This window comes from Zonotrichia leucophrys, chromosome 3 (assembly GCF_028769735.1).
Source record: "Zonotrichia leucophrys gambelii isolate GWCS_2022_RI chromosome 3, RI_Zleu_2.0, whole genome shotgun sequence".
Taxonomy (NCBI): Eukaryota; Metazoa; Chordata; class Aves; order Passeriformes; family Passerellidae; genus Zonotrichia; species Zonotrichia leucophrys.
In genome coordinates, this window is record NC_088172.1 from 17,713,142 (window position 1) to 17,739,519 (window position 26,378).

The following is a 26,378-nucleotide window of genomic DNA, read 5'->3' on the forward strand; positions in this document are numbered from 1 at the left end:
ACCCCAATCAGCCGTAAAAGCCCGTGACACCACCTTTCAAGCACAGCCTGATTACCTTGCAGGAATAAAATCACTATCTTTTGGCTTTTTGAACAAGTTTTTGTTGTTTTTGAAGACTTGCACTTCCCAGGGCTCGTACTAAGAAAGATGCTTAACAATCAAACCCATTGTTTCCATGCACATCATAGTTTCATTTGCCTCTATATGCACAGAAATGCACTCAGCTCAGAGGCTATCATTTTATATGTACTGTTACAAATTCTTTTTCCACATTCATTACTCTACATTTACCTACATAAAAGTTTATGCACTCTTTTACCATTCAGCCACCCAGTCTTGTAAGAGCTTACTATATTTCTCCACATTTAGGACCAGCCCTTGCTGATCTATCAAGAAAACATCATAGAATGGTTCATCCAGTTTTCCTGCTTGCTAACACGAAGTACAGGTGGCTCCCTTCCCTTGTGAGGACTGAACAGTACCCCATCCCTTCACTCCTACTTTATAAAAGTAACCAATTAGATACCTCTGCAAGAACTTTTTAAGTCTCACATTACTTTAGGTTTTTTCAAGAAAATTTTGACAATAGGCTTTCTGGAAATCTTAACAAGAAAAACCACATAATCCTTACTTAAATTACTTAAATGCATTTTGAACCCTTTGCGGGAGAGACATAATGTTCCTTCCAAAAAGGTATGTACTTTTCACCAACTATATAAATCATGTTCACCTAGATACCAACTGCTATATTCCTTATAGTTTCTATTCCTTTGTCCAGTCCAGATAACAAGCTTACAGGAATTATTTATTTCCTGATCTTCCACCATACCTATTTCCTGATCTTCAACCATACCTAACCACCTTCATTTTTTTAAAACTGGTATTGTATTTTCTACCTTACATGCTTAGGTACTAACGTAGATTTTTCACATAGCATCTACTATCCAATTTTTTCAAACTCTTTTTCATAGACTGACAAGTTATATTCTACTAAAAGTTAGTAAGAAACCAATATCATAAGAGACAGGAACAACTATTCCAAGATAGTAATGAAAAGCAATGCTTTGACAGAATATATCTGCAAACCTGTAATTACACTGTGTGAACTACAGTTTTGACTCAAATTTAAAATTAACTTGAAGGGAATGGGGGAGGATTTGCTCATTAAGATGGAGATTTTTTTTTTTACCTTGAGAACCAGCATAGCATGAGACAAGACTCAAATAAAAATTTTATTCTATTAATAAAAAAATTATCTCTAGCACACCTCAAGTTAGTCAAAAATATCTCACTTAGAAAGCATTAACAATAAATATACCCTTTTATATACTTTTGACTATTACATTTAGTTTTGACCACTGTCAAACAACAGACTTCTCACTTCACAGCAATTTGTTGATACCAAACACCTGGTAAAGGTAACAGGTAAACTACAGCTATCTTTCAAAGTTACAAAGCCTTAAAGAAGCCATCAGAATTCAATGCTCATACAAGGAACAATTTATGCAGGTCCTCCCTGGCCTCCCCCAACTTCTTCTGCTACCATGAAAGACAGAAGTTCACAGAAGTCTGGCTCAAAAGGAGAATTCATTCAAAAGCCATATTAATAATCCCTAAGAAAGATTAATTTTTAACAGGTGAGTCCAAACACATAAGACAGCACTAAAAAGTTATTGAGTTTGAATGCTAAGTGCTAAATCAAATTCTTTAAATATGAGCTGAAGCCAAACAAGAATTTTACTTGTTAAATGCATGGAAACTTCACCTTAGATGAATCACTGAGTACTGCAGACCTGTTGTGCGTGAAGTTACTCTTTATTTTAATTCCAAACCAAAATGTGAAGCAATCTGTTTGAGATCGAACTACACCCTAGCATTTTAAATATAGCATTCATAGCAATGATATCCTCATCACCACTCCCCAACAAATATCTATGTACATGACTACTTCTAAAACATATCAGATCCCCTGTCATCTCAAAAACAAGGTTCATGCTTCAATCTGAAACCTGTCAACCTAGTCTAAGCACAAAAATTAGAACTCCACACCAAAAAGGTACATTGACAAATCAGAAACTATCTCAAATAGTTTTAAAGGATTGGAACTAGGTGACCTCCTGGAGTCTCTTCCAGTCTAAATTATTCAGCAAAACTGTGTCTATCTTTGTTTGCTTGTTCTTTTAGCAGCCATATTGGGTGCATTTTTGTTTGCAAAAACAACGAACATTCACAATAAATGCCCCAGTTGTTCCTATTTACTATATTTTAGTTGTGATAGCTTGGCAGCTCAGGTGCACACAAACTGGATTCCATTAATGTAACACCAAATTTGAATTTTCCCTTCAGGACACATCTAATGCCCTTCACTCCAAAGTACAGACACCAGAGGCCAAGGCAAAGGCCATTCCACTGCATTGCTACCTTGCACTACAAAGCACAAACAAACCTAAGCTGTAAAGGTACCCTGCAACATCCTGAACTGCTGCTTCACAGAAATAAGGGTGTCAGTGCCTTCAGTTGGCTATGAACCCTAAGCTCTCCAATTTCTACATTTTTTTACATCTTTTTTACATCCACTCACCATCTCCCCAACATTTCTTCTATCTTTTCAGTAGTAGTAGTAGTTATATAAATGCCCTATCTTCTGTGGCCATTCTCTCCTGGCAAAACCTCAGGCCCTTCTTACTTTCATGAAGAAGATGAAGATCAGGACAACAGATATGTCAGAAGTAGCATTGCAAATGTGCCCCGTGCACATTTGCAAAATGACCCTAAAACTCAGGTGCACATCCAATGCCCTGGGATGAATAATCATCGCTGAAGACAACTCAACAGAAAGCACATCCTCTGGCATCCCTCTCAGGCTACTAAACCCATTGATTTCTCACCTCAGACTCAATTCCATAGGCACAAGTGGGTCCAGTCAAACCAATATGAGGGTTTTGTTAGAACCATTTTAGCACTGCAGGGTACAGTTATGGGTTGTTGGTCATGTTGAACCTCAATCCCCTGTTCTGTCCCAGAGTACTAAGTCTAGTTCCCTCCTTCCTCCACAGCTGCCCAAAGAGGGGGCCACTCTCTTCTCATCTCCCATCAGATCAAGAGAATGGCCCTCAAAGCCTCAGGTTCTCTTATCTTAACTTTTGCTGACACATTTCTGGTCAGTTGCAGATAGCCTCATATACAGGTTTGGGATTTGCCTAAAGCCATGTGTCAGCATTTGTATTCAATGGATGGCACAGCAGAAAGCTGAAAGCCTGGACAATGGAGATATCAGATGCCCATAAGGAGGATAAACTTTAACTCCAAATAGCTGCTTTCACATGCAATAGATGTTTCTGCTTAGAATTTTGTAGGAGGAAGAGCGGGGTTAGTTTCTGGGACTGCATTCTGGGCAGGCAGTCTGGGGTGTGGGGTGGTGTTGACTCACCATGAAGACACCCACCTGGAAGGCTGAGTGACTTCAGCCTAAAGTCTAGACAAAACAAACAATTTCTCCTAGTGACTGAAAAAGAAGAAGTGGTGGGATGATCAAGAGAGAAGTTCGTGTTTCATCAAGAAGAGGAAAAGAAGGTTTCCTTTACAAGGGTGGATGTCTCACTATCCTACAAAATCTAACCAGCCAGCTCTACCTCCCATAACCCTTCTTCAATACCATCCTCCTGAAGTGCAAGCAGCAGCTAACACAGGCCACCTTACATTTCCCTTCCTCCGTATCTTCCCTCACTCCTTCCAAATGACACGAAGCCAGCAAATAACCCAGCTCTTCCTTTTCTCCTAAGTGGCACAGAGCTGCTGCTTATCAGCTCTAATTTCTCCTCAGTAGACTGGTCAGACCTAGCCCTGCAAAGTGTCCAAAGGCTGCAAAGCTGGCAGCTACAGGCACACACCAAATCAGAAAGAAAGCTAAAATAAAGGGCACAGAAAGCTCAGGGAAGGTTTGTTTGCATTGTCATGCCTGCACAAGAGGTATGAAAGGTTGGGTACCTTTGAGGAGTGATGGCAGAGCAGGTGGGAGGGGATGGGGAGGGGAATCTACTGGAGCTCTTCTAAATCATTAAATGTAGTTTGCCACATCAACTATGACAAACCTATAATGACGATAAATCTGCTCCTCTTACAATGCAAAACAGTGATAAATGTTTTATCTGAAGAGCACTACTTAATTCTGAGGCCTCTTAATCCACAGGCCAGCTGCTGGCCTGCCCAATATAATAGCTGGTATTCAGCTGGGTAAACATAAAGATAGAATCATTACCCAAAATGTGTTTTTATTTTCTTGCACTACAGACCCTGGATCATTTTAAAGAACCAAAAGGATTGATTATAATCAATCATTTCAGGCTAGACTTTATAAGGAAATGAGCTGAAGACACAGAAGTTGCTAGCATTGTTGACAGATTATGTGAATAAGTCACAACAATAGATTGAGAAACCACAAGATCAAATGCAATCATTGAGTCAATTGTATATTCATAGATTTTTAAGACTGGAAACCCTTACTGGGATCACTGAGTTGGTTCTGTTGCATAAAGGACAGAGAACCTGGAACAATGTTTATATCAAGCTTATAACTCCTATTCAAACTACAGTAGTGTTTATCTCAAGTTAATAATGCCTATTCAAAATACAAGACACCTTTATGAAAAATACCACATAATGAAGAAATCATAACATGTCTCTTAGAGAAGTTACCACAGCCGTTTATTATAGTTGTGCTTAAAAATGCTTATTTCTACACTGAGTCTTGTTAATGCCTTGCCTTAGACTGAAGCCTAGCTCTCCATATAATTACTTCCCTTTTTAAAATAAAATGAGTAAGTCTGAGTCTCTCTGCATGGATAATTTCCCCATTGGCTAACATACACATCATCGTAGTATAATTTCACAAAAGCCTTTAGAAGAGTAGGCAACAGAGCTGAATCTACTATTCCAATATTCTTTTCATCACTTACACATACAGCTGAACTCAAAGTGTATTTGTGTTCTTCTGCATTGCACTGAGACATGTTGATAATTAGCTCAAATAATTCTTTTCAGATTCATGCCTTTAGCTGGGACTTAACACACTTACTCCTGGAAATACAGCCCACATTTGCCTATATTCAAGCACCATCACAAGATCAAATGATCCACCTTAGCCTACATGATTGATTTTTCAGGAAAACAAGTAAGTTTGCTGAAAAGTTCAAAATATTAACAACATGACCATAAAAACATAAGCAAAATCCAACATTATCATTAAAACCCTTTAAGTCTTCATGGTAATGTACTTCTTTAACTGTCACAAAAAATCAAAACCAAATACAAACAAACAAACAAAAACCTAAAAATTAAAAACAAAACCAAAACAAATACAACCAAACTAAAATCTACTTGAGGAAATAAGTTATGTCACCAGCTGTTAAACTGCAACCCTTAGCTCCTTCTAAAAATTCTGCCTTCTGTCCCTTCAGCTTTCCTTCTCAGTTCCAATTCCTTCTGCTCCTCAAAGTGCCCGTACAAACAACCTACAATCTCCCCATAGTTCCCACAGATCACCACTGTAATTCCTCATGTATTCATTTTCTTTGCCAGGGAAAAAGCTAAGCAAAAGAGAATGTGGCACTAAAAGTTTCTTGGCCATTGATGGATTAATGCCTGTTCATGCTGTTTATTGAGCAGGACTCTTGGGAACTGGAAGAAAGGGATGTACCAGTCTGATCATAGGCCCACTGCACTCCCTGGCTGAGGAGCAGAAAGTCCAGCTTTTCTTATTGATGCCAGAGCCAAAGTGGTTATCTGAAAAAACTGCTTTGAAAGCAGCAGGATCACCCCAACTCACATCCTCGGAGGGGAAGGCAGTGTTGTACACTTTGGCATTTATGGTGTTTGGTGGTGGTCACTGGTCATCAGCAAACCAGCTTCAGAGATTATTCATCCCACCCACAGAGAAAGCTACTCTGAATGTTGGTGGTCTGGGAGAGAAAGGAGAACAATGTCCAAGAGCAAACGCCTCCAGATTTAAACAACAGGGTGTGTGAATGATACACAGAAAAAGTGAATAAAATTAGTGCTTTGATGTGAAGAGGACATTGGAATAAAGACCTAGACAACACTTTCTACTTAGACCAAACATCAGACAGTAAGAGAAAAATATTATTGTTCATTCTTGCACTAAACCATCATATTTACTTCCTATTTAAAATACATCAGAGCGGGCCAAACTGACTGTCTGTCTTCACCAAATAAATTCCACATACCACAGAGGCAGAAAGAGAACTCTTAGAAAGACAGAAGAATTCAGAGGCATCCAAGAAACTTGTATGAATGAAGGCAATAGATGAAACTTTTGACAAATGCATTTCAGCAAGGGAAAGATGTATAACTTCCAAAGAAAAAAAGGTGCTTTAAGAAAAACCTTTTCATTGGCACTCAGTGTCTCAAAGATTATCAGGATTCCTTTGTTCTTTAAAAACCAAATCAAATCAAATGTACCAAATACTGTACCAAATTTCTTTCTTTGTAGAAATTTGACAAAATTTCTGTATAAACTCTGGAAATAGTAAAGAAGGCATTTCTTTTAATAAATGTGAGTCAACTGTTCCTGTACTTGTAAAGGAAATACAGGGAGATGTGATTTGTAAGTACTCCTAAGAGTGATCAGGCTAAGAGAAACTCCTGGATAAACATTGGTACTTTCCAGACACCTGTCAGTTGTGAAAGGCATTTTCATAGTTGAGACAAAACACAAGAACCTAAACACAGAATGGAAAATATATAAGAACACAAAATGGCTGCAAACTTCATACCGCTCCAAAACACAATTCAAATGCTTTCCAATTCCATGCAAACAGTTTTCACATGGTCTACCAAACCCTCCACCAAACACATCCTGTATCTACACTGTGGAGAGATAACCATGATGCCCTAACTAAAAGATGACCAAAAAAAAATCTAATTCCTTTCCTTCATAAAACTCTTTTAATGAAAAGAAATCAATAAATGCTGCTTTAATGCTTAGTGGTCTAAATTACTAATTCAAACCATCTGAACAATCAAAGAGCTGCATTTCTCACTAAACATCAGCTTTTTGCCTGGTTCAGTGATTTGATCAGAATAGACACACTGAAGTTCAACAAATATTTGATCAGCTTGAAAATAAGACTGTTAATGAATTCCAGACATTATACAAAGTAATGTTGTCACATCAGTGAAAGCAAATCTGCAATAGTAACTTCAGAGACTCAAAAAGATGGAGAAAAGACAAGATCCTTGGCAAAACTCAAATAATATAATGTCCATGTTTAAGCCAAAAGGATGATAGAGCCAACTCCAGATAACACAGTTTTAAATAAATCATTACTTGACAGCAAAGCCTCCATGCTGCTTTAATTCCATGTAGTCAAACAAATTTGTGTTAATTCTTCCATTCCTCAACTTTAAAAATCAAAATAACGAAAAATTAATGTGTTTTAAGACACAATCACATCTGTATTCCAGAAATTTTTCCTTTAGAAAGTTAAAGAATAAAGTAGGAATGATACTTTTTAATGCACTAGGACTGGTTAGCTGTGAATAACTGTTTTGGAACACCTGTTTGAGAAAATGTTATTGTACCACAATTTGTCTTTTATGAAAATGTGACTTGAAGCTATATGAAGTAGAATGAAAACTATTATAATCAAAATTACCTATGAAATATTAAGCTTAACTGTCATACCAGACTAAGAAGCAAAACATGAACCCATTTAATACTGTTAGATTATGTTTTATACTACGGATTTTAACATTTGAATGCAAATCAGGTTTAGAAGGTTAACCTGTATGGAGAAATTATTTTGTTAATATGTTAATAGAAAACTTTTTCCAAAAGTGCCTCTGATTCTCAAGCTAATGTAATATTTATATTGGACTTCTTTGGTAATTGGTGGGCTAAACGTCTTCTCCTCTTGCACTTTAATTTAGCTTTATACCTCCAGCTTCATTAAACATCTTGTTTCACAGCCATACTAATAGCTTTTCTCAATATTCCATTAAGCAAGGAGAAAATATGAGGACATTTTATTCATAACTAGTATCATATTAATATTTGATAAATGTAATTCAGATCACAGCCAAAACTATATGTTTATAGCAATCAAAATATAGCAGCCACAATTTTTTTCCTCCTCCCCCCAGCACATTACTATGAGCGGCAGAAAGCTATTCTTGATCATTTCTGGATATAACAGTCTGCACCTAGAAACTCCAATACATGAGTTTGAAGCAAAACCAAAAAAGTAAATGGGTTCAAATCACTGGCTAATGTATATGTGATTCAAAATGGACCAACAGGTGTCTGCCTTTGATTATAAACTCTACTTGGTCCAATTAAGGTAACTGTTGAAGAGCTACATGGTTCTACCTTTGTGACAAATAATCTCCTGACAAAAGAACTATAGTGCCCATGGTCAAAGGAATTGGTGATGGTCCATGGTTTTTACTTAAGACATTAGATTTATATTGCTATTGATTATTTTGTAGTTTTCTTATTTTTCACCATCACTAACCTCATTTATAACTTCATTGCATATGTGCTATGTAAGTCTTCTGAAAAATTAACACAATAATAGCAACACCCAAGATACTTCAATTGGTCTTCCACTGCTGTATTTCACTCAATATTGCACTTTCCATCACTAAGTTAAACTGAGATGGCCTCAGCATGTAGCAGCAGTGTAAAGTGTCACCAGGAACTACTGTATTTACTTCTCTAAATGCAATTTTGTTTCAAATTCAGCTTCACAATTCATTAACAGCCTTAACCAGAAATTAATACAATGGAAAAGCCCCTATCTATATAACTTTTTCTCAGTCATACATTGTTAATTTCTACCTGTCTAGAAACACACATAAACAAACCCAGCGGTAAGAAGCCAAATGGCTTAAAACAGCTGTCCATAAACTGTTGGGAGAACCAAGACAAAACAGACGCACCCCTGGCTCACTCCTTTACTGGTTTTTCTTTTTCTCTCTTAAAGCTTATTATTCTTCTCTCTGCCCCAGCAACAAATCTTTGAAAGACTCTTCGGGAAATCATCTTCCCTCTAATCTTCCTTTCACACTTTTACTGCGAAAAAAGCCTTGGTCACATGAAGCCAGTTACATTGGAGAACACATCAATTTTCATTGTATAAAGCGATGTGTAGGTGCTTCACTGCGTCATTTATGAGCCTTACTGTTTATGTCTCTATACAAGTTTAAAGTGTTGTACATACCAGCCAAAACCTTCTCTCATTTCTCAAACCCTATGGCACTAATCTCTCTTCACCTTCTGCCCTTTCATTTTTACCACCTCCATCCTAACTCAAGCTTAAGTGTAGTCATCACTTAAATTTACATCAGAGAAAGAAGGAAGTCAGTCTCTCAGAGGACTTCTTTCTTTTTGGCTAGTTAATTTGTAGTCAAAAGCTCCTACAAGTCCCACAGAAATTGGGTTGCATCAGTGGAAAGTATTCAGTGCTCCAAGTCTGACAGCATCCTGGTACAACAAAAGAATCTCCACGAACTGAGCAGCAGTGCTTTTGGCTGACTCACTACAATAACCCAATCTGGAAGCTGGGTAATTTATCAGTATTAGAGGCCACATTTGCAGAAGCTCCAACCTGTAAATTTAAGGCTTCATTATAACATCGCTTTTGTTGACATTTTTAGTAAGCTACGATGATAATCAGTACACCAGGAATAACATTTCAGAAAATCCCCTCAGAGACCAGGAAGATTAATGAAAGCTATGAAACTTAAACAAAAAAGATGCAAAAATATATTTCAAAATACTTCTTGAGGAATGCAATCTTGAAAAAAAAAAGAATGCAGCCTTACATCAAAAGGCAATCAGTAGGCTGGAACTTTTAGCTAGTCTGAACATAAGGAGAAATGTGCAAGTAGTAAGAAATTGCAGCATATTGGTCTCAGACATAGTCCAATTTCTCTTTATAATTCCAATGATAAAAAGCCCCTCGAGCTGAACAGATATGCTTGAAAGATGATGCACAGAATTGCCAGCAGGATTTTTTTCTACATGTTGCTAAATGCATGCTACACAAAATTGTCATTAAGGGCTAGCTTATTACATCTTACAGGGCTACAAATCTCCTTGAATTAAATATTCATGAGTCTTGCATGGAATACTGAATCCCATGGTATTTTATAAGAAACAATAGAAAGTAGTCTTTTCAACTCCATATTCCAGTACATAAATTATAAAATTGTGAGTTTCAATCATATTAAATTCATCATTAGCCATTGACATGCAAATAGCAAAGCACATACTTCACATCCTTATTTTCAAAAGGAAACATTCATACAACATGGGAGTTAAGTCCCACCAGTAGAACTCAGCATGTGCTCTGCAGTGCTTTCACTTGGCAAGCAGCAAGCTGATGTGCTCAGAGATGAAAAGCAAAGTGGGGAAAAAATGTATATTGAAAAAAAATCAGTATGTACTTTCTCTTTCAAGTCTCCTACAAGACTAATACAACTTAAAACTGCATTTTTGGGAGACTAATTTGGATAATGAGCAGGGGAAAATCCTCATCTAAGAAGAAAAAACATACCATGCCAAATGAGAAAATGAAGGGATCCTGCCCACCCTGTGTGTGAAACTAAACCTTGCAGTTCTGACTTAGGAACAAACAAGTCAGTGTTTCTGGGTAAGAACAGGTTAAACTGAATAGGATGGCTATTTGCTGGGCACTCTAAGCAAAGAGAAAAGAAATATAGGTTGCATTTTAAGAACATTACTCAAAAAAAGTACAGTTACTGTGAAATTAGTTGCTATCCTTCTTGGGAAGGACATTCTTCCATTAAAAGCAGTGGCTCCAATGTAAGTTGTTAATATTGCCTTGTAACCAAACAATAGTTTCTGCCACATCAGATTCTTTGCACCTTTACAGAGCATGACCACACAAACACCCATCAGACATGCAACACAAAATCTCTGGCTTGAATACTGGGATTGAGCAATTGCCATGAAGAACCTGTTCCAACTTCTCTGCTGCTGGCAGGGAGCTTTCATTCTGTTACTGGCAGAAGGGTTAGAATCAGACTTTTTCCTCCTTTCCCTTTTCTTAAATGCTTCTTCTTTAATTATACCCATCATTTAAATGTTAATGTAGCTGTGCTTCGAGCAGGCAAGCAGCTGAAGGGCCAAAGAATTAGGGGAGGGGGTAAGTGACAATTACCTTTTGCCAAAACAAATGTCATCAGGTTTAGCTGCTATTTAACAGTTTAACATTTTAACAAGGGCGAATAGAAGGAGTAGTTAAGGACAACTTTTCCATAAACAAATGTACAAGGTATTTAAAAAACAGAATTATATTTCTAAAGAAAGAGAACTGCGACTCATAGTGCCACATTACCAGCATCTATCAAATGAATTGAAATGTCTAATGTGCAGTCACTGGGAAATTCTGGGAGAAGAAAGCAGACAAACCTGAGCCAGTTCAGGAGAACTTTCTCTCAAATTTGATTTCTCTCCCATGCATCCTTTTTCTTAATATCATAAAAAGACAACAGTCCTTTCCTTAACCTCTAGAACATACAACACAACTGAGAATGCCGTAGGAAAAAAATAGTATCACTGATTCAAGCAAGATTCTGTGATGATATTTGGAAGACAGTTTAAAAATCTCTTCCAACCTGCAAGATAAAGTGAGTTTATCACTTCAATATAAATGTAACTAAAATGCTGAGATAATGAAGAGCATGGTAGTATGAATTCTGAGCTAATAAGTTAGATCTCTGTAAGGCCCAATCCTACTTGTGAATCAACTTCAATAGAATCCTTCAAAAACTTTATTAAAGCAGAGTGAGTGGTACAGAGATGACAACAAAGTGAACAAGCTCACCAGTCATCAATCCAGCAGGAACTCCAGAAAGAATCAGAGAGCCACATGGAACTACATCTCTCTTGACACCAAGAACAGTAAGTACAATGCTCATTTTATGAGCTGTCTTGTAAAACCCTTTTCTCTTGTACAGTACAGCCTCAACAGAAGAAGAACATGGCTTTTATAAACCAAAATCATTCAACAAGCTAATTGTTGAAATTAAATTCTAAAGCTGGGACAAAAAATATAATTCTTAGCAGATGGGCAGTCAGTGGTGTCGGTTTTGGGGGAAAGACCTAGAAATTCGGTTCAAGTGGAAATCAAAGATATTTTTGGTAAACTGAGCTATAACAATGTTTATAGTGAAAGCTGCATTTACCAAAATACTAAAACAGATGGATCAAAGTTTACCTGCATTACATAGACAACACTTAGGTTCTTAGGCCTTTGAGCACATTTTCTCCTCAGTTGCACATGTATATTTGCTCTTTCAAAATGTGAGAAATTGGGAAAAGCTCAGAAAAAAAATGGGATTCAAAAGAGGGAGCAGTTCAGGTTCTGACAACTGTTTATAACTGTTGCAAACAGACATATTACAGAATAATATGCTCCAAGAAGGTACTATAAAGGATCTAAAGCTTTAAACTCCCCCTCACAACTGGGGGTAAAAGAGAAAGACCATTAAAAAACAAAACCACTCTAGGACACTAAAACCTAATTAGAGCAGAAGAGTGCTGTACAAAGGGAACAACAGTCAGCTGTTCATTAGGAACAGAAGGAAAGCAATTTTGTCTTCGAGGTGGCATAAGAATCCTTAATGGTGTTTAACTCCCTGCATCCCTCCTGCCCAGCACCCTTTGTGCAGGAGGGAAGAGGTCACACGGTGGTGTTCAACAACCACTATTGTTCCCTACCCCCTTCTATTCCAGCACCTGGGGATCTCAGCCATGTGCATTTAAGTAAGTGCAATCTTGCAGAAGAGAACTGTGAGTATGTGTGACTGCAGTCAGAAATGCAAGAGAGCAGTCAAAAGCTGCCTGCAGGTGACCATGACATTGCCCTAACAGTCACTAAAGAAACTCCCCTTTATGAATAGCTGCCAAGATTCTCATATCTCAAAACCATTTCTTTCATCTCAAGAAAACAAGAGTTTTGTAATTTACCCCTAAGCCAATAACTGCATCTTAAATAGTGAGCAATATCATGACTTGAATTAAAAATTTAGTTATTCAAAATTCCCCTCCAAAACAAGGCAGTTATCACAGTATAAAGCCATTAGACAGCTAAACATATTTTTTTTCCCAAAACCAGCAAAACTCTAATTTACTTCTTTAACAATTGTCGGCTTTTTTAAGCAACCAAGATGCGTACAAGCCGAGCAGTATACCCAGTTAAAATCAAGCTGGAATATCTATTCCAGTAAAAATATATTATCAAAAACCCCTTGCTTTCTGCATGATCAAAATTTTAACAACCTTTTCCCCCCTCAATTTTTTTCCTGGCCAGTCTCCATTAATATTCCTAAGAAATTAATTCATATATATCTGCAGTGAGATTTGATTTGAGTGCGAAGTTTCAGAGGTAATGGAATAACACCCACCAAATCTGACAGAGGACAGAATCCTACTTCTTTTGAAGGCCTAGGACAATATGCAAGCAAATGTCATGGAAACAGAAGCCCTCTCCATAGTAACACCATTTGTGGCACTGAAGCTAACCACTCTAAGATGCTCCAAGACATAGGTTTATTAGCTTAAACCCAGTTTTCATTTAGCATTTGTTCCATTAACATTCCATATATCTATCAGCCATAAAGATTTATCAAAAAAACTACAGTTCACAAGAATGCAGTAACAGACTCAAACATAAGTATAAGGGCAAACTAATCAACTGTGATAAAGCAAGTCTGAGTAACATTGTCTTTTGGGAAAAAAGCCAAGAGACTGATGGCACTGTAAAGAATAATTATATTACAGCTGGTTTCTACTACAGGCTCTGACTCCGTGCAACAATTGTCAGATATGCAACAGCATCTTACATGAAACACATAGAAGGAGCTACAGAGTAAGACACATAAAAGTAACATTAATTTTTTAAAAATTAATTATATATTATAAGAAAATATATAATTAGACCTAAGCAACCCTCGTTACCTGCTGTTATACAAAAATTTAAATTTTTTATCAACCAACCCAGCAACCAAAACCCTCAAAACCAGCTGAACAAAGACTCCAACTAGCATTGTAGCTGCTCTCCATGGAGATGGACCAGCTTAGTGCATAGCAATCAGAGCCATGGGAATGATCTTCAATGAAAATTTATTTGACAAATTCGGTCCTGTTTGTGAACTATCTGTATGTAGTTCATGACTCTGACAAAAAAAAAAAAAATCCTGATTAATTCTGTGACAATGCTTGTTGGCCCATTTTTTGATCTGATGACCAATGCAAAGTTTCAATTCCCTGACTGTTACTAGATACAAGGCCCACGGTACTGTGTGTCCCTTCCATCCAAAAACTGAAAAGGGTCAGCAGTGCACATGGGTACAAAAATACATTACCTCTGACATTTTTGCAAGTAAAATACCAGGTCTTGCAAGCATAGAAAATAGAGCTCATCCTGCAGAAATTTTTTAAAATGTCACAAATAATCACAAAAATCATTCATCTGGTTGTTTATATGCAAACTATGAAATGCTACATGTGTTCTTTACTGGTTCAAGTACTTAATGAAATATAAAGTTTAATCTGAATCCTGTAACAATGAAAAACATTGTGACTGCATTACTGTAATACATAAGCTGTCTGAAAATAAATGAAAAAATATCTTTACCAGTTTTTGTACATGGAAGTAGTCCCATGCTCTATACATATTTTAGAGAGTAGAGCTGAGTCTACTCAAAAATCAAACATATTTTTCCAAAAGCATGCTAGTGCTTCAAAAAAAAAAGCTCTGAAGGTTTCCAAAATATAACATATCCAATATGGTTCATTACATACAAGTTTGTCTGTCTTACAGAAAAATCTGTATTACATAAAACTGATACCTTTAAAAAACACTCTGTAAATAACAAACAAAGCAAAAATGCTTTTGTCTACTGGCCTTAGAGTCAGCTCTGCTAGAAGAGATGGGGGAAGGAACCCCAAAAGCCAAATATTAATTTGCACTGCTTGATGTTAGTTGATGGTAAGACTGCTCCAAAGGAATAAGCTGCCTAAAAACTAGCAAATACTGACCTCTGCCAGTCTCTTCTTCAACTAAAGTCACATTTTTCGTCACCATCATACGCATCAGACAACTTGCAGAACCGACTTAAGTAAGAAACTGGAATTTTACATTATATACTTTAAGACAAAAGGAACAACCTTGAAACTCTTATTTTGTTGACCACATAGCAAACTTCTCTTTTCACCTGTTTTGAGCTCTGAGCACTGTGAGCACTGGATCCTGTAAACAATTTACATTTGTTAAACAGTTGTTTCCAAAACTATTTAGAATTATTCTTTATTCTTCTGGTTCCTTTTTCTCATTACCAGCAGAACAAGCCATATTTTCCTTTAAAAATGGCAACATCAATTCACTGTCTGACAAGTCCCTATGATACACATTTCAATTGCTCTCATAAGTTAAAAGTTCTCTAGAGAATCTCATGTTGCATAAAACACGTTTTGTTTCAGTGGTTGGATGAATATACAGATGCAAGATCTCCCTGGGATGTCTAGTGATCACTGTTTGGAAAAAAGCAACCTCCTGTTTGTCAGTTCAAACTTGTCAAAACTTTCAGACAGGATGTAACAATTGTACTAACTAGTTTTTAAAGAACAATTCAAAGCGCACAGAACACCTGCATTTTGGAAATCTGAGAAAATTTCCAGCTAAGACTTCTAATCATTTTCCCCTTTTGGAACAAACCAGCCGACATGTCATACCTGTACATTCCCCTATTTCAGTGGAAAGCTTCTAGAGTAATGTGGAAAAAACCTGAATTTCATGAAACACAACTAGCACCATAAAAAAAAAATAAGCTTTTGCTTTATGAATATCTGCACTAATTACATAGGAAAACTTCATCAGATTTCTGATCTCCGACTCCTATAATCAAGGCATGAAGTCCAGCACTGCCCTCCTATTCTGTATGTAATAGGCCTGTATGATACAATCACATCTAAATTATTCACCACACACCTCATTGTGGTAGACAATGAAATTTTCATAGAAGCAATTTATAACTTTCATATCAAGCTCAAGACTTGCATTTTTAATCATCTTAATGGATTTGGTTCACTATTTTTGTAATATCAAAGGCTAGGCGAGCTGATGAAAGGAACAGAAAGTACAATTACAACTGAAACTAAAGTTACTGTCAGTCAAAAGGAGACTGAATTATCACACAGTGTTCTGTTGTACCTCTTCAGTAGAGAATCCTATTCCACAGGTACCTCTGAGCCTTGCAGAGTACTGTTCTGTACAGTATCATGAACATGATTATTTTAAATGTGCAATCACCGATATGCACACTGACCTTCAAAGATTTATCTAATAATATATGCTAGCACCTAAGAAAAATATTCTCATGATTAAAAAATTCAGTTACCCTTTGGTGATATTTACCATGCATTTTCAAAATTGCTGTTTATAAGAACATTGACCCAGTAAACACTCCAATTTACAAATAACAGGGTAACATAGAATAAATAATTCTGCTTTAAATGAAAGTGTCTCTATATGTTTTGACCATCCAGATACCACAATGCAAGTGTTGATACTCCTCTGAAAGTCATCCTGTTTCATCACATCTCAGGTATATACATCATTTTTCTGAAATGCTAGGCTACTGATTACACTAAACAACAGGATGGAGATCTAGCTAAATATTCTGTTTATCCTGATACTGCTATTTTTGTTTTACTGCTGTGCTCCTGCCTAATAAAGAATATGAACATTTTATGAAGAATTTTCATGAAAACTTGAAATGTTTGTGGGCTGTCTTGTTTTACCATGTACAAGAAACAGAACTGGGAGAAAAAAATCACAACCTAGTTCTTCCAGATACTTTGCTAAATCTTTTCAGTTTGATAGAAAGAGTACAGAGGGATCATAACTGAAGTACTCTGTTTATAGATATCTGTTCTGGGATCTGAAGAAAAGAGAGTACTGACAAAATACTTTCTACTGTATTGTTCAGTTTCCAAATCATTCCTGATCCATCAGCTTCTTAGTCCTGGAGAGATTGCTATAAATTTCAGAATGAGTTGGAACACTGCCATGAAGAAAAGTGACCACTTCATTAATCTATTCAAGACCTGAATCAGATGATTCACTAAAGAGTTCTCACTCTTTTGATTCAAATAAAAAACTCTCCTAGATTTCCCTATGCAGCTATAAAAGAGATTAAAAAAAAAAAAACTGATCCACAGCACAGAGAAATCAATGTAATTTTTGGAATACAGACCTACTCATTTAAAACAGGTATGATTTGCAAAAGCTGAACCATTGTATTGGTATTCTCACCTGAAATCTCATTTACAGTATATATTCTGAATATTTAGTTATTTATTTTAGTTAGAAAGTACATGCACAACCATAGTTAGAAGCATGACAACAAGTGCACTCCGTAAGTTCCCTAACAGCCTGCTTTGAGACAAAGAAACTATGGAAAATCCATTTTTGAAAGCCTTCATTATTGATGATTTTATCTACAATTTTATTTTCCCAACATTTAAAACAGTAGCAGGCAGAGCAAGTGTTTTTTTGCTTTTCCTAAACAACACATGCAAGGACACCACCATATTAATGTCAACTGACAATCCCAAGGAACACTAGTACATATAATATAGGAAAGATCTTTCCTACTGTCACTGGCAGGCAGAATGATTAAACTGCACAATAGAAGTTCAAGAACCCATTTAGATAGCACCCATAAGTGCAGTTCACTGCCTGAGAAATCAGAGAATGTCAGGCAGTACAGGTTATTAGCAAGCAAATGAGACAACATTCCAATTAAGACCAACACTCTCCTTAGGTAATCAGACTGAAGGCACTGACATCTATTCAGGCTGACAGAATAAGGAAGTCAGGTTAAACAATTCTGGCAAATAGCAAATAGGTTTGCATTTCAATCTGAATGTACCAGAGGACCAAGAGCAGAAAGTTAAACAAGAAAAACTTTTGCTACATCCCAATCTTACGATATTTAGAGCTAAAAATTATTCATTAAGGGAAAGAGAGAAAGGTAGATATTTTCTTAGGTGTGAGTTATGGCTCGTTCTTGGAAAGTAAGTGGAAATCATAAAAATCTGCTACATTCATTCATGGTACTTGTATCTAGGAGTCTAACAATTTAATTAAATATGGTGCAATTAATTTAGTAAGACCTTAATTACTGGTGTTGGGTTAGCATTTCTTAATTTTCTAGTTTTCTGATTTAAAAAAAAAAGTAGAAAACAAGTCACCCCAAGTGAGCAAAGACAAACTTGAATTGGTATAAAAGTTTTACTTGCATAGTCACAGAAAACTCCTCAAAGAAATGTTGGGTATTGCTAATATATTTGGGTATTAAATGAAAAAATTGTGTATTTGAGATAGGAATAGCTACTTAAGAGATGAGTTGCAAGGAACACTGCCATAGAAATTGAATATAAAAACTATTCACAGGCAGAGAAGAGTTGCAAAGCTCAGTGACATTTCAGGAGATTGACAGCAAGTTCTCTGACATAGAACTGCACAAAAAGTGCACACTGATATGACAACAGCATTCCCTGACTAGCAACAGATTCAGTCAGGAACATTACTCTTACAGAAGAAATCACATTTACCAAAAAGATACTCTGAAGATGAAAGGTTTTAGTCATGTGGGTCAACACAAAAGACTGATGAAAACTATTCTCTCCAGATTCTCCTTCGTTTGATGAAAACTATAGAGGAAAAAAAATCAGGTGATCTTAGCATCTCTGTTAAACTGAAGTGCTGATGTCTTCTTCCAGTGATAGGATGTGTGGGAACAGTTAAAAGCTGTGCCAGGGAGCTTTTAATTGGACATTCGGATGTATTTAAGTACTTGAGAGGATGGTGAAACATTTAACAGGCTTCCTAGAGAGGTGGTCAATGCCCCAGAGGTGTCACTGTTTTAAGGCTCAATGTGCTTAATAACATGCCTAAATTTCTGGTCAGCCCTGAAGTGATCAGGCAGTTGGACTAGATGATCACTGTACGTCCCTTAGAGCTGAAATAGTCTGCACCATTCTATTCCGTTCCATTGCCTCCAAATCTTACATGAATCACTACAAAAATAGAAAACTAAATCCAGAAACATGTATTTGTTAGAAGCAAAAAAAAATCTATGCTATTGTATGATTCTTCCTGAGCCTTTATTTATCAGCTTTGGTATTGAGAGTATATTTGGTATATCTGAGTCTGCCTGAAGCCATTACTTGCTATTGCACCAGAAATGCATGACAATAATTGTTACCCCATCACTGATAAACAGGATATCTGAGCTTCAGAAATGAGCCAGCAAGTGACTATGCCTATGATTAAAGATTTACACACCATTTGATAAAATATATACTGTGGAAGAAAAGGCTTTCCAATTATATAGGATTATTTATGACAAACTGGCACTGCTTAATGAAACAAATCATGGAGATATTTTATTTGGTGGTATCTTTTGGAGATATTTAATTCAGTTTTAACTTCAGTGATTTTGGAAGAACTTTCACAATGACAGAAAATAACACAGCCTATTATACAATGGGAATAGCACAAATAATTAACAGGCAACCAAGCATTTCAGATCACCACTAAGTCTGCCAAGGGAAGGGAAGGAAGATATAGTAATAACTCATGCAATGTTATTCAGTTATAAAAACCTATTCATTATTCTTTCATTTTAAAGGCTAAGCTTTCCATTAGTATTCAGTATGGGGAGTTATGTGTTAAATAATTCAGCTGTTCTTTAAAATAACATTTATCTTAGAAGAACAGAGCTCAGCAGCTGCCCTTCGTCCTTCCCTCTAAAAATCCCAATTCCACACAACTGGACTTTATTCCTCATCCAAAATGAGAGCATGGAGGAGTACCAAACAGAAATCAGCCTGATCCAATGCAAAAATGTAACAGAGCTCAGGAGGCAAACACAAAGCAGAAGATTTTAAATTTTGATACATGTTTTGCACAGATGTTCAAAAGCTGTCCTTAGGACTTCCTAACTGATGGCCAGTGAGTCTTCATTTAGTCGGCTAAAGTAAGAAAATAATTCCTACATCCTTTCCCGAAGCAAAGGAAAAGTAATAGTTTTTAGTCAGCAAGAAAGCTGGTTATTAGGAGATTACTAGCATAAAAATCAGACAGTCTGAGATGTTTAGTAAAAGTACGATTTACAAGGTAGACATGAAAAGTAATTTCACTGATGAGTAGGCAGAGGCCAGAGAGCCAATTCTGCCATCAGAAAAGGCCATTTCTGAGATTTTCATTAAAAACATACAGACTGCTAAACTGCAAGTGTTCTAAAACAAATGTAAGAAGTTTCCTGTTTTGAAGCAATATTTCAAAAAATAGGACTGAAAGCTTCCAGTCTTTACACCAGCATTTGGAATCTGTAAATAAGGCATGCGGCTTTCACCTTTAAACTAACTCACTCTTTGTCTGGGGTATGATCCCAGGGTGAGATCCCTGTCCATGACGTTTCCTGATGCTCGGTTTTACTCCTGCCCAGTACTTACCTTGGGGCCCTGCTGTGTCAACCTGTTACAGGTACAGGAACCAGAAAGTTGATTAGATGGAATAGAGCTGATTTAGGCATATGGGAGTTATAGTGAGAGGACCTTAAATGGATAGGCAATGATGTGAGGAAAAGAAGTGTCAGGGAGAAGCAACAGAGAAGTGAAATCAAAAGGAAGGAGGAAAGGGCTGCTGGATAAAGAGCATGCATGAAGAGAAAAAGAGTACAAAGGGAAGAAGAGAAGCAATAGTAAGAAGACATTTGTCTCTTGCAATGCAGCTGTTAAGAGTAGGATATGTTAATGCAGAAATTGCATAAGAACCACACATCACATCAAGCTACCTACAAATCATTCTTAAATCATAAACAAGGCAAAAACATCCATCACATCCACTAAACACACTCTTCTCATGATCTGTCAAAGCTTTCACACTGAGAAGGGAGGAAATCAGAAGATAGGATGCCTCAGCCATTGTCTTTCAATAGTCACTTTGAAAGGAAAGCTTTTGTATACCCTGAGCAATAACCAATATAAGTAATTCAAGTAACCAATGAGTTAGGAATAATAATGCTCAGTTAGTCTGATCTCACAAAATAAACTAACCAGCACAGGCAGAAAAAAATCTCCTTACTCCTTAATGTTGTTTCTACCATCATGAATCACAATGCAAAATAATTTCTGCTTCAATACAAGAACCTTGCTATTCATAATAAGAATTTAAATAGGAATACTAACAGAAGAAAACAAACCTTCTTACATCTAACTGAAATCCTAGATTCAGTAGTAAAACTTTTTCACAAATCCCTTCTCATTAACGCATACCAATTTCTCAAAACTGGACTAACACAGAGGCACTTGATACCAAATCTCTTCAAAGAGAAAAGTGAGAAAACTAAGAGCTCTTAGAGGCTAGAAGCATATTCACAGATGATTTTGGATATTTTGAGTTTTACTGCAAATCAGAATTAAACTAAACTTCAAACTAACAAAATATCCTTTCTCCATCCATTGACTCCCAGTACCAGTGCTGCCTGTAGCTAGCAGGTGTCCTGGGTTGATATGATGCTTTTATCCCCAGTCATCTGTTCTGTTGATGCTGAATAATAAGTTTTGCACCTTTAAGCCTTGTTCCAGAGAGTGAAGGGGGGAGAGAAGAAGCGCACAGTTTGTTTGCAGACACTGCACTCACTCTTCCACATTCCTGCTCCTGGACTGTGTTGTCTGCAGATGGACAGACAGTGGGACAGAGCTCTCCTTTGTTTTAGTTAGTTTTAGCCAGCTGAGGCAAAGAAGTTCCCTGGACTGTGGTTTTTTTTTCCTTTTCTTTGGACCTGTTTAAACCTGCTCTGGACTGAACACCCAGCAGAGCACCAGCAGCTGCACCTGTGGCCACCGGGCCGGGCCTGGGCCGTGCCATTTCCAGCGCCAGAGGGACTGATAAGAGACTGATAAGAGACTGAGTGAGCTGAACTGCAACCTGGGGAGGGGACTTTCTGAGTTTGTCATCTCTTTTGGAGCAGCAAGGGGGTTTATTGTTTAATATTGTTTAGGTTTTATTGTTTAATAAACAGGTTTTTTCCACTTTTCTCCAAGGAGGTATTTTCTCCTGGATTGGTTGAGGGGAGAGGCCAATTGAATCTGCTTTTCTAGAGGAATCCCTCTGGGAGTTCTCTCCCAAATTTGTCCTGAACCAGGACAGCAGGGAATATCCAGGTCTGAATGCCTTTATCTGAGACCAGACAACAAGAGGAACACCTCTGAGTAAAACAGGGCAGAGGGGAAGAGAAACTCAAAAAAGACTTTCAAACAATATGAACTAATAAGCTCAAATCTCCTTATCTTAAATAGTTAACTTCTGCATTCTTCTTCACCTAGCAAAAAATATGGTATATGTGGGCAATTTTCCCCAAAGAATTTTCTGCCTGTACATGTTGACATTCTGTTTATCCTCCTCTGCTGCCACTTCATTCTTCTTTGTGATTTTGCTTCAATTCCTGTCTACATTTGTGTACTCCTCAAAACACACAGTAGATTTCAGGAGCTCCCAAAAGATGTTCTTGAACTTCCCTGATCATCTAACAGTCAGCTTCATTTCGGTCTATCCTTTTTTTTTTCTGCAAGATCAATTGTGTCAACAAATACAGTTCTTAATTTTCTTCTGGATATGTCGTGATCTCTTCACTGGAGACAAACAGGTTTTATAAAGGTCTGCAACCTCCACAATAACCAAAGTTCAGGGCTTTACACCCCAATCAGCAACAGGAAGTTGTTGTTTTCTCTCTGAAAAGATCTAATACATCATGCATTCAACTACAACACGAAAATTATTTCAGCTTGTATTTTCAAGGGGTCATTTATGCACTGTTATACAGTTGTTCTTGTATTGTTGCCTATTTATTTATTCCCTCTGTATCGCATAACAAAAAAAGCCATCTCTATCAGCTTCATCTTTTTCAGTTATTCAGCTTTAATGCTTCTTTCCCAAGTAACAGGTCTACAATAATATTTTTCACTCTAAATATATTACTGTAGTGGAAAACCAGCACAATTACTTATACTTACTCAACTAAGGAAGTCATTACACTGAGAAAACCACATATTGCTTCATCCAGGAAAATCAGCTTAATAACAGAAGCAAAAAACTTACATTCCATAAACTCAGAAACAATATTAAAACCTGAACATTAATTTAAACAAATACATTAAAAATGAATAACCTTTATAAGCATTTATAAAACAAAATTGTTTTAGTTGGGTTATAAATATTTTAGCGTGCTAAGTCAGAAAACACAAATTCTAGAAACAAAACACATCAGAAATTGATTTCCTGTAACAGTGACTAAGAGATGCATTCTTCACCAAGTTCATTTCAAGCAGAAAAGGTAATTTCAAATTTAGGTGTAGTAACTCTGCTTAGCTTAACCTCCAATTTTCAGGGAAGTGCTTGTGAGAAACTTTTACAATTGCTTTAAATTCTAACTGTATTCTAAGATATCATCAGGATTTCTTATGAAAGCATGAACTCTCTTTACCCTAGTAGTTCTGCTTTAAATTGGTACCAGCTATGAAAAAAAAAAAAAGAAAAAAGTATGTGGCTTAATTGCTTAATTATGTAGAACTTGAAATGGAGAGGTGTGTCTTATTTCCAGATGGGAGTGTCATCATCCCTTGCTAAGATCTACAGTATAGGAAGTACACCAGAAAAAATATGTTTCAACTGGAAAAGTATACACATGCACTTTCTACGAGTAGCTGGAAGGGTAGAAATATCTGTATAATTTGAAATAATTGAAAACAATTCCTTGCTTGATTCAGTCAACACACTGGAGGGAAGGGATGCTATCCAGAAGGACTCTGACAGGCTTGAGGTGGGCTTGTGCGAACATCCAAGTTCAACAAGGCCAAATGCAAGGTCCTGCACCTGGGTCAGGGCAGTCCCAAGCACAAACACAAACTGGGTGGAGAAGGGATCAAGACTTTCTCCCTGGAGAGGAAGATTTGGGGGTGTTTGTGGACCAAAAGCTCAACAGGAGCTGGCAGCGTGCACTGCAGCCCAGAAAGGCAATCACACCCTGGACTGCATCACAGGAAGCAAGGGCAGCAGGGCAAGGGAGGTGATTCTGTCCCTGTGCTCTCATGAGACCCCACGTGGTGTGCTGTGCCCAGCTCTGGGACCCCAGCATAAGAAAGACATGGAACTACAAGAACAAGCCCAGGAAGGGCCACTGAGATGATCTCAGGGCTGGAGCACCTCTCCTACAAAGACAGGCATGGAGTTGGGGATGCTTAACCTAGAGAAGAGAAGGCTCCAGGCAGACCTTAGAGCAGCCTTCCAATATCTAAAATGGGCCCAAAAAAACAGATGGAGCGGGACTCTTGACAAGGGCATGTATTGACAGAACAAGAGAGAATGGCTTCAAATTGAAAGAGAGTAGGTTTAGATTAGATATTCAGAAGAAATTCTTTATTATGAGGGTGGTCAGGCACTGAAACAGGTTGTCCAGAGAAGCTGTGGATGCTCATCCCTGGAAGTATTCAAGGCCAGGCTGAGTGGGGTAGAAGGTGTCCCTACCCCACCCCAGCAGGGGACTGGAATTAGATGATCTCTACAGTCCCTTCCAACTCAAACCATCCTATGATTTACAAGCTAAGAAAAAAGTCAAGATGGATGATGCTACAGCCACGATCTATGCCAATATACAACACACACTGCAGTGTGTCTACTGTATCTGATGCAACAGGAGGAGTAATAGAATGGATGAGGCCATGCTAGCTTGAGAACCACTTGCATTATTTTTTCTGGTTGTCTGCAGTACTTCTGGTAACTTCTCCCCAGGCCACTCATATACCTTTACACTGGCAGACATGGCTCAAGAATTTATTATGTTTCAATTGCACTAAAACAATATGAGTCACAAATTTTAATGAAATTTTAATGTGTGAACATCCTTGAAAAAGCAAAATAACGTGAGAGCTCAGATCAATGGTTGAAAGATTCAAGGAAGGCATGCAGAGAAAATCCTTCATTATTTAGCAGCACACATCCATAGTACATACTCTAAAAAAACATGAGATGATTCCTGACACTACCACTGTTAATTAGTAAGAAATCACACATACTATAAATGAGATAGCAACTAGTCAGAAACAACACTGCCAAGTAATCCTGACCAAAACAAAGATTAGCTAGCTAGTAGATGGATGAGTGGGGAGGGAGAGCGAGAATTTAATCTGGAACTAAAGGGAGAAAAAATCCATTTTTTATGCTACTTACTCCTGTAGGCTGAAATATTAGTCCATCCACTTCATGGCTAACTTCTCTGGCAAAGTTTCCTTCCAGGAGCTGTAGAACAAAAGAGAAAGAAAATCTTTTTCCATAGAGAAATGCACATCAAAGTGAGCAGTAGTGGATTATATGCTACTACTGCAATCATTTGCCAATAAACAGCTTATTTATGGTTTAACGTTAGAGCTTGGGAAATGTCAACATCAACAAAGTAGCAGTTTCTACAAAGAATACTCAAGGCTAGAAAATCATTTGTCCAAAAAGAAATACTTAGAAGCCAAGATGATTCTATATACTAGAAAACTAAGGAATATCAATTCTAATACAGGACACTACAGTCATTTGTAGGCAAATCAAAAAATCAGCCATTTTAACACAAAAGTAGAACTTTAGATTGAACTTATTTCCTGAAAAATACTTCAGGGCATCATTTGAAATTCATGTTTGACAGACCTCCTAACTAGGGCATAAGCCAGTAACACAGATACATGACTGTAAAACCAACTCTTTGAATTAATTTGTATCTTGAATACAAATATTGAATATTCTATTTAATGCTTTCAATGACTGTGAATTCTGTATGGAGGTAAATATATCCATCAAGATTAATTAACCACAGAAAAACCATCTAATTAAACAAACTACTGAAACCAGCTAGTCAACAGTTCTGAGAATTGATGATATACTTCCATATTAAATTCTGACTTGCCTAAGGAAAAGCAAATAACCAAGGAGAATTACAACTGACAAGTAATAGCAAAAATTAGGAGAATTACCAAAATATCTCTTTATTAATTTCAATTTGTTTTACTGTTGAGATGAAGACTCTGTCCTGAAGTTGGAGATACTTTTAGGAATATTTGAAAAAACTTGGGTGCAAAAGTAACCACATGGTGATAAAACTTAGCAAATACAGAATCAGTAAATCACAGTCAGTTTTAAAGGCATCATTTTGGCCTGGTTCGCTAATTTTGCACAATTTCCTTCCTAGAGCTTAACTTAATGACCTGCTGACCAGAT

At 37.0% G+C, this 26,378-nt stretch overlaps 1 protein-coding gene across 1 annotated transcript in view; it reads right to left on the reverse strand.

Moving 5' to 3' along the window:
• RNGTT (RNA guanylyltransferase and 5'-phosphatase) overlaps positions 1–26,378 on the reverse strand; it is a 170,675-nt gene that overhangs the window by 65,259 nt on the left and 79,038 nt on the right. The window contains exon 12 of the mRNA XM_064707516.1: positions 25,347–25,415. Coding sequence (XP_064563586.1) covers positions 25,347–25,415 — 69 coding nt within the window. The remainder of the gene's footprint in view (positions 1–25,346; positions 25,416–26,378) is intronic.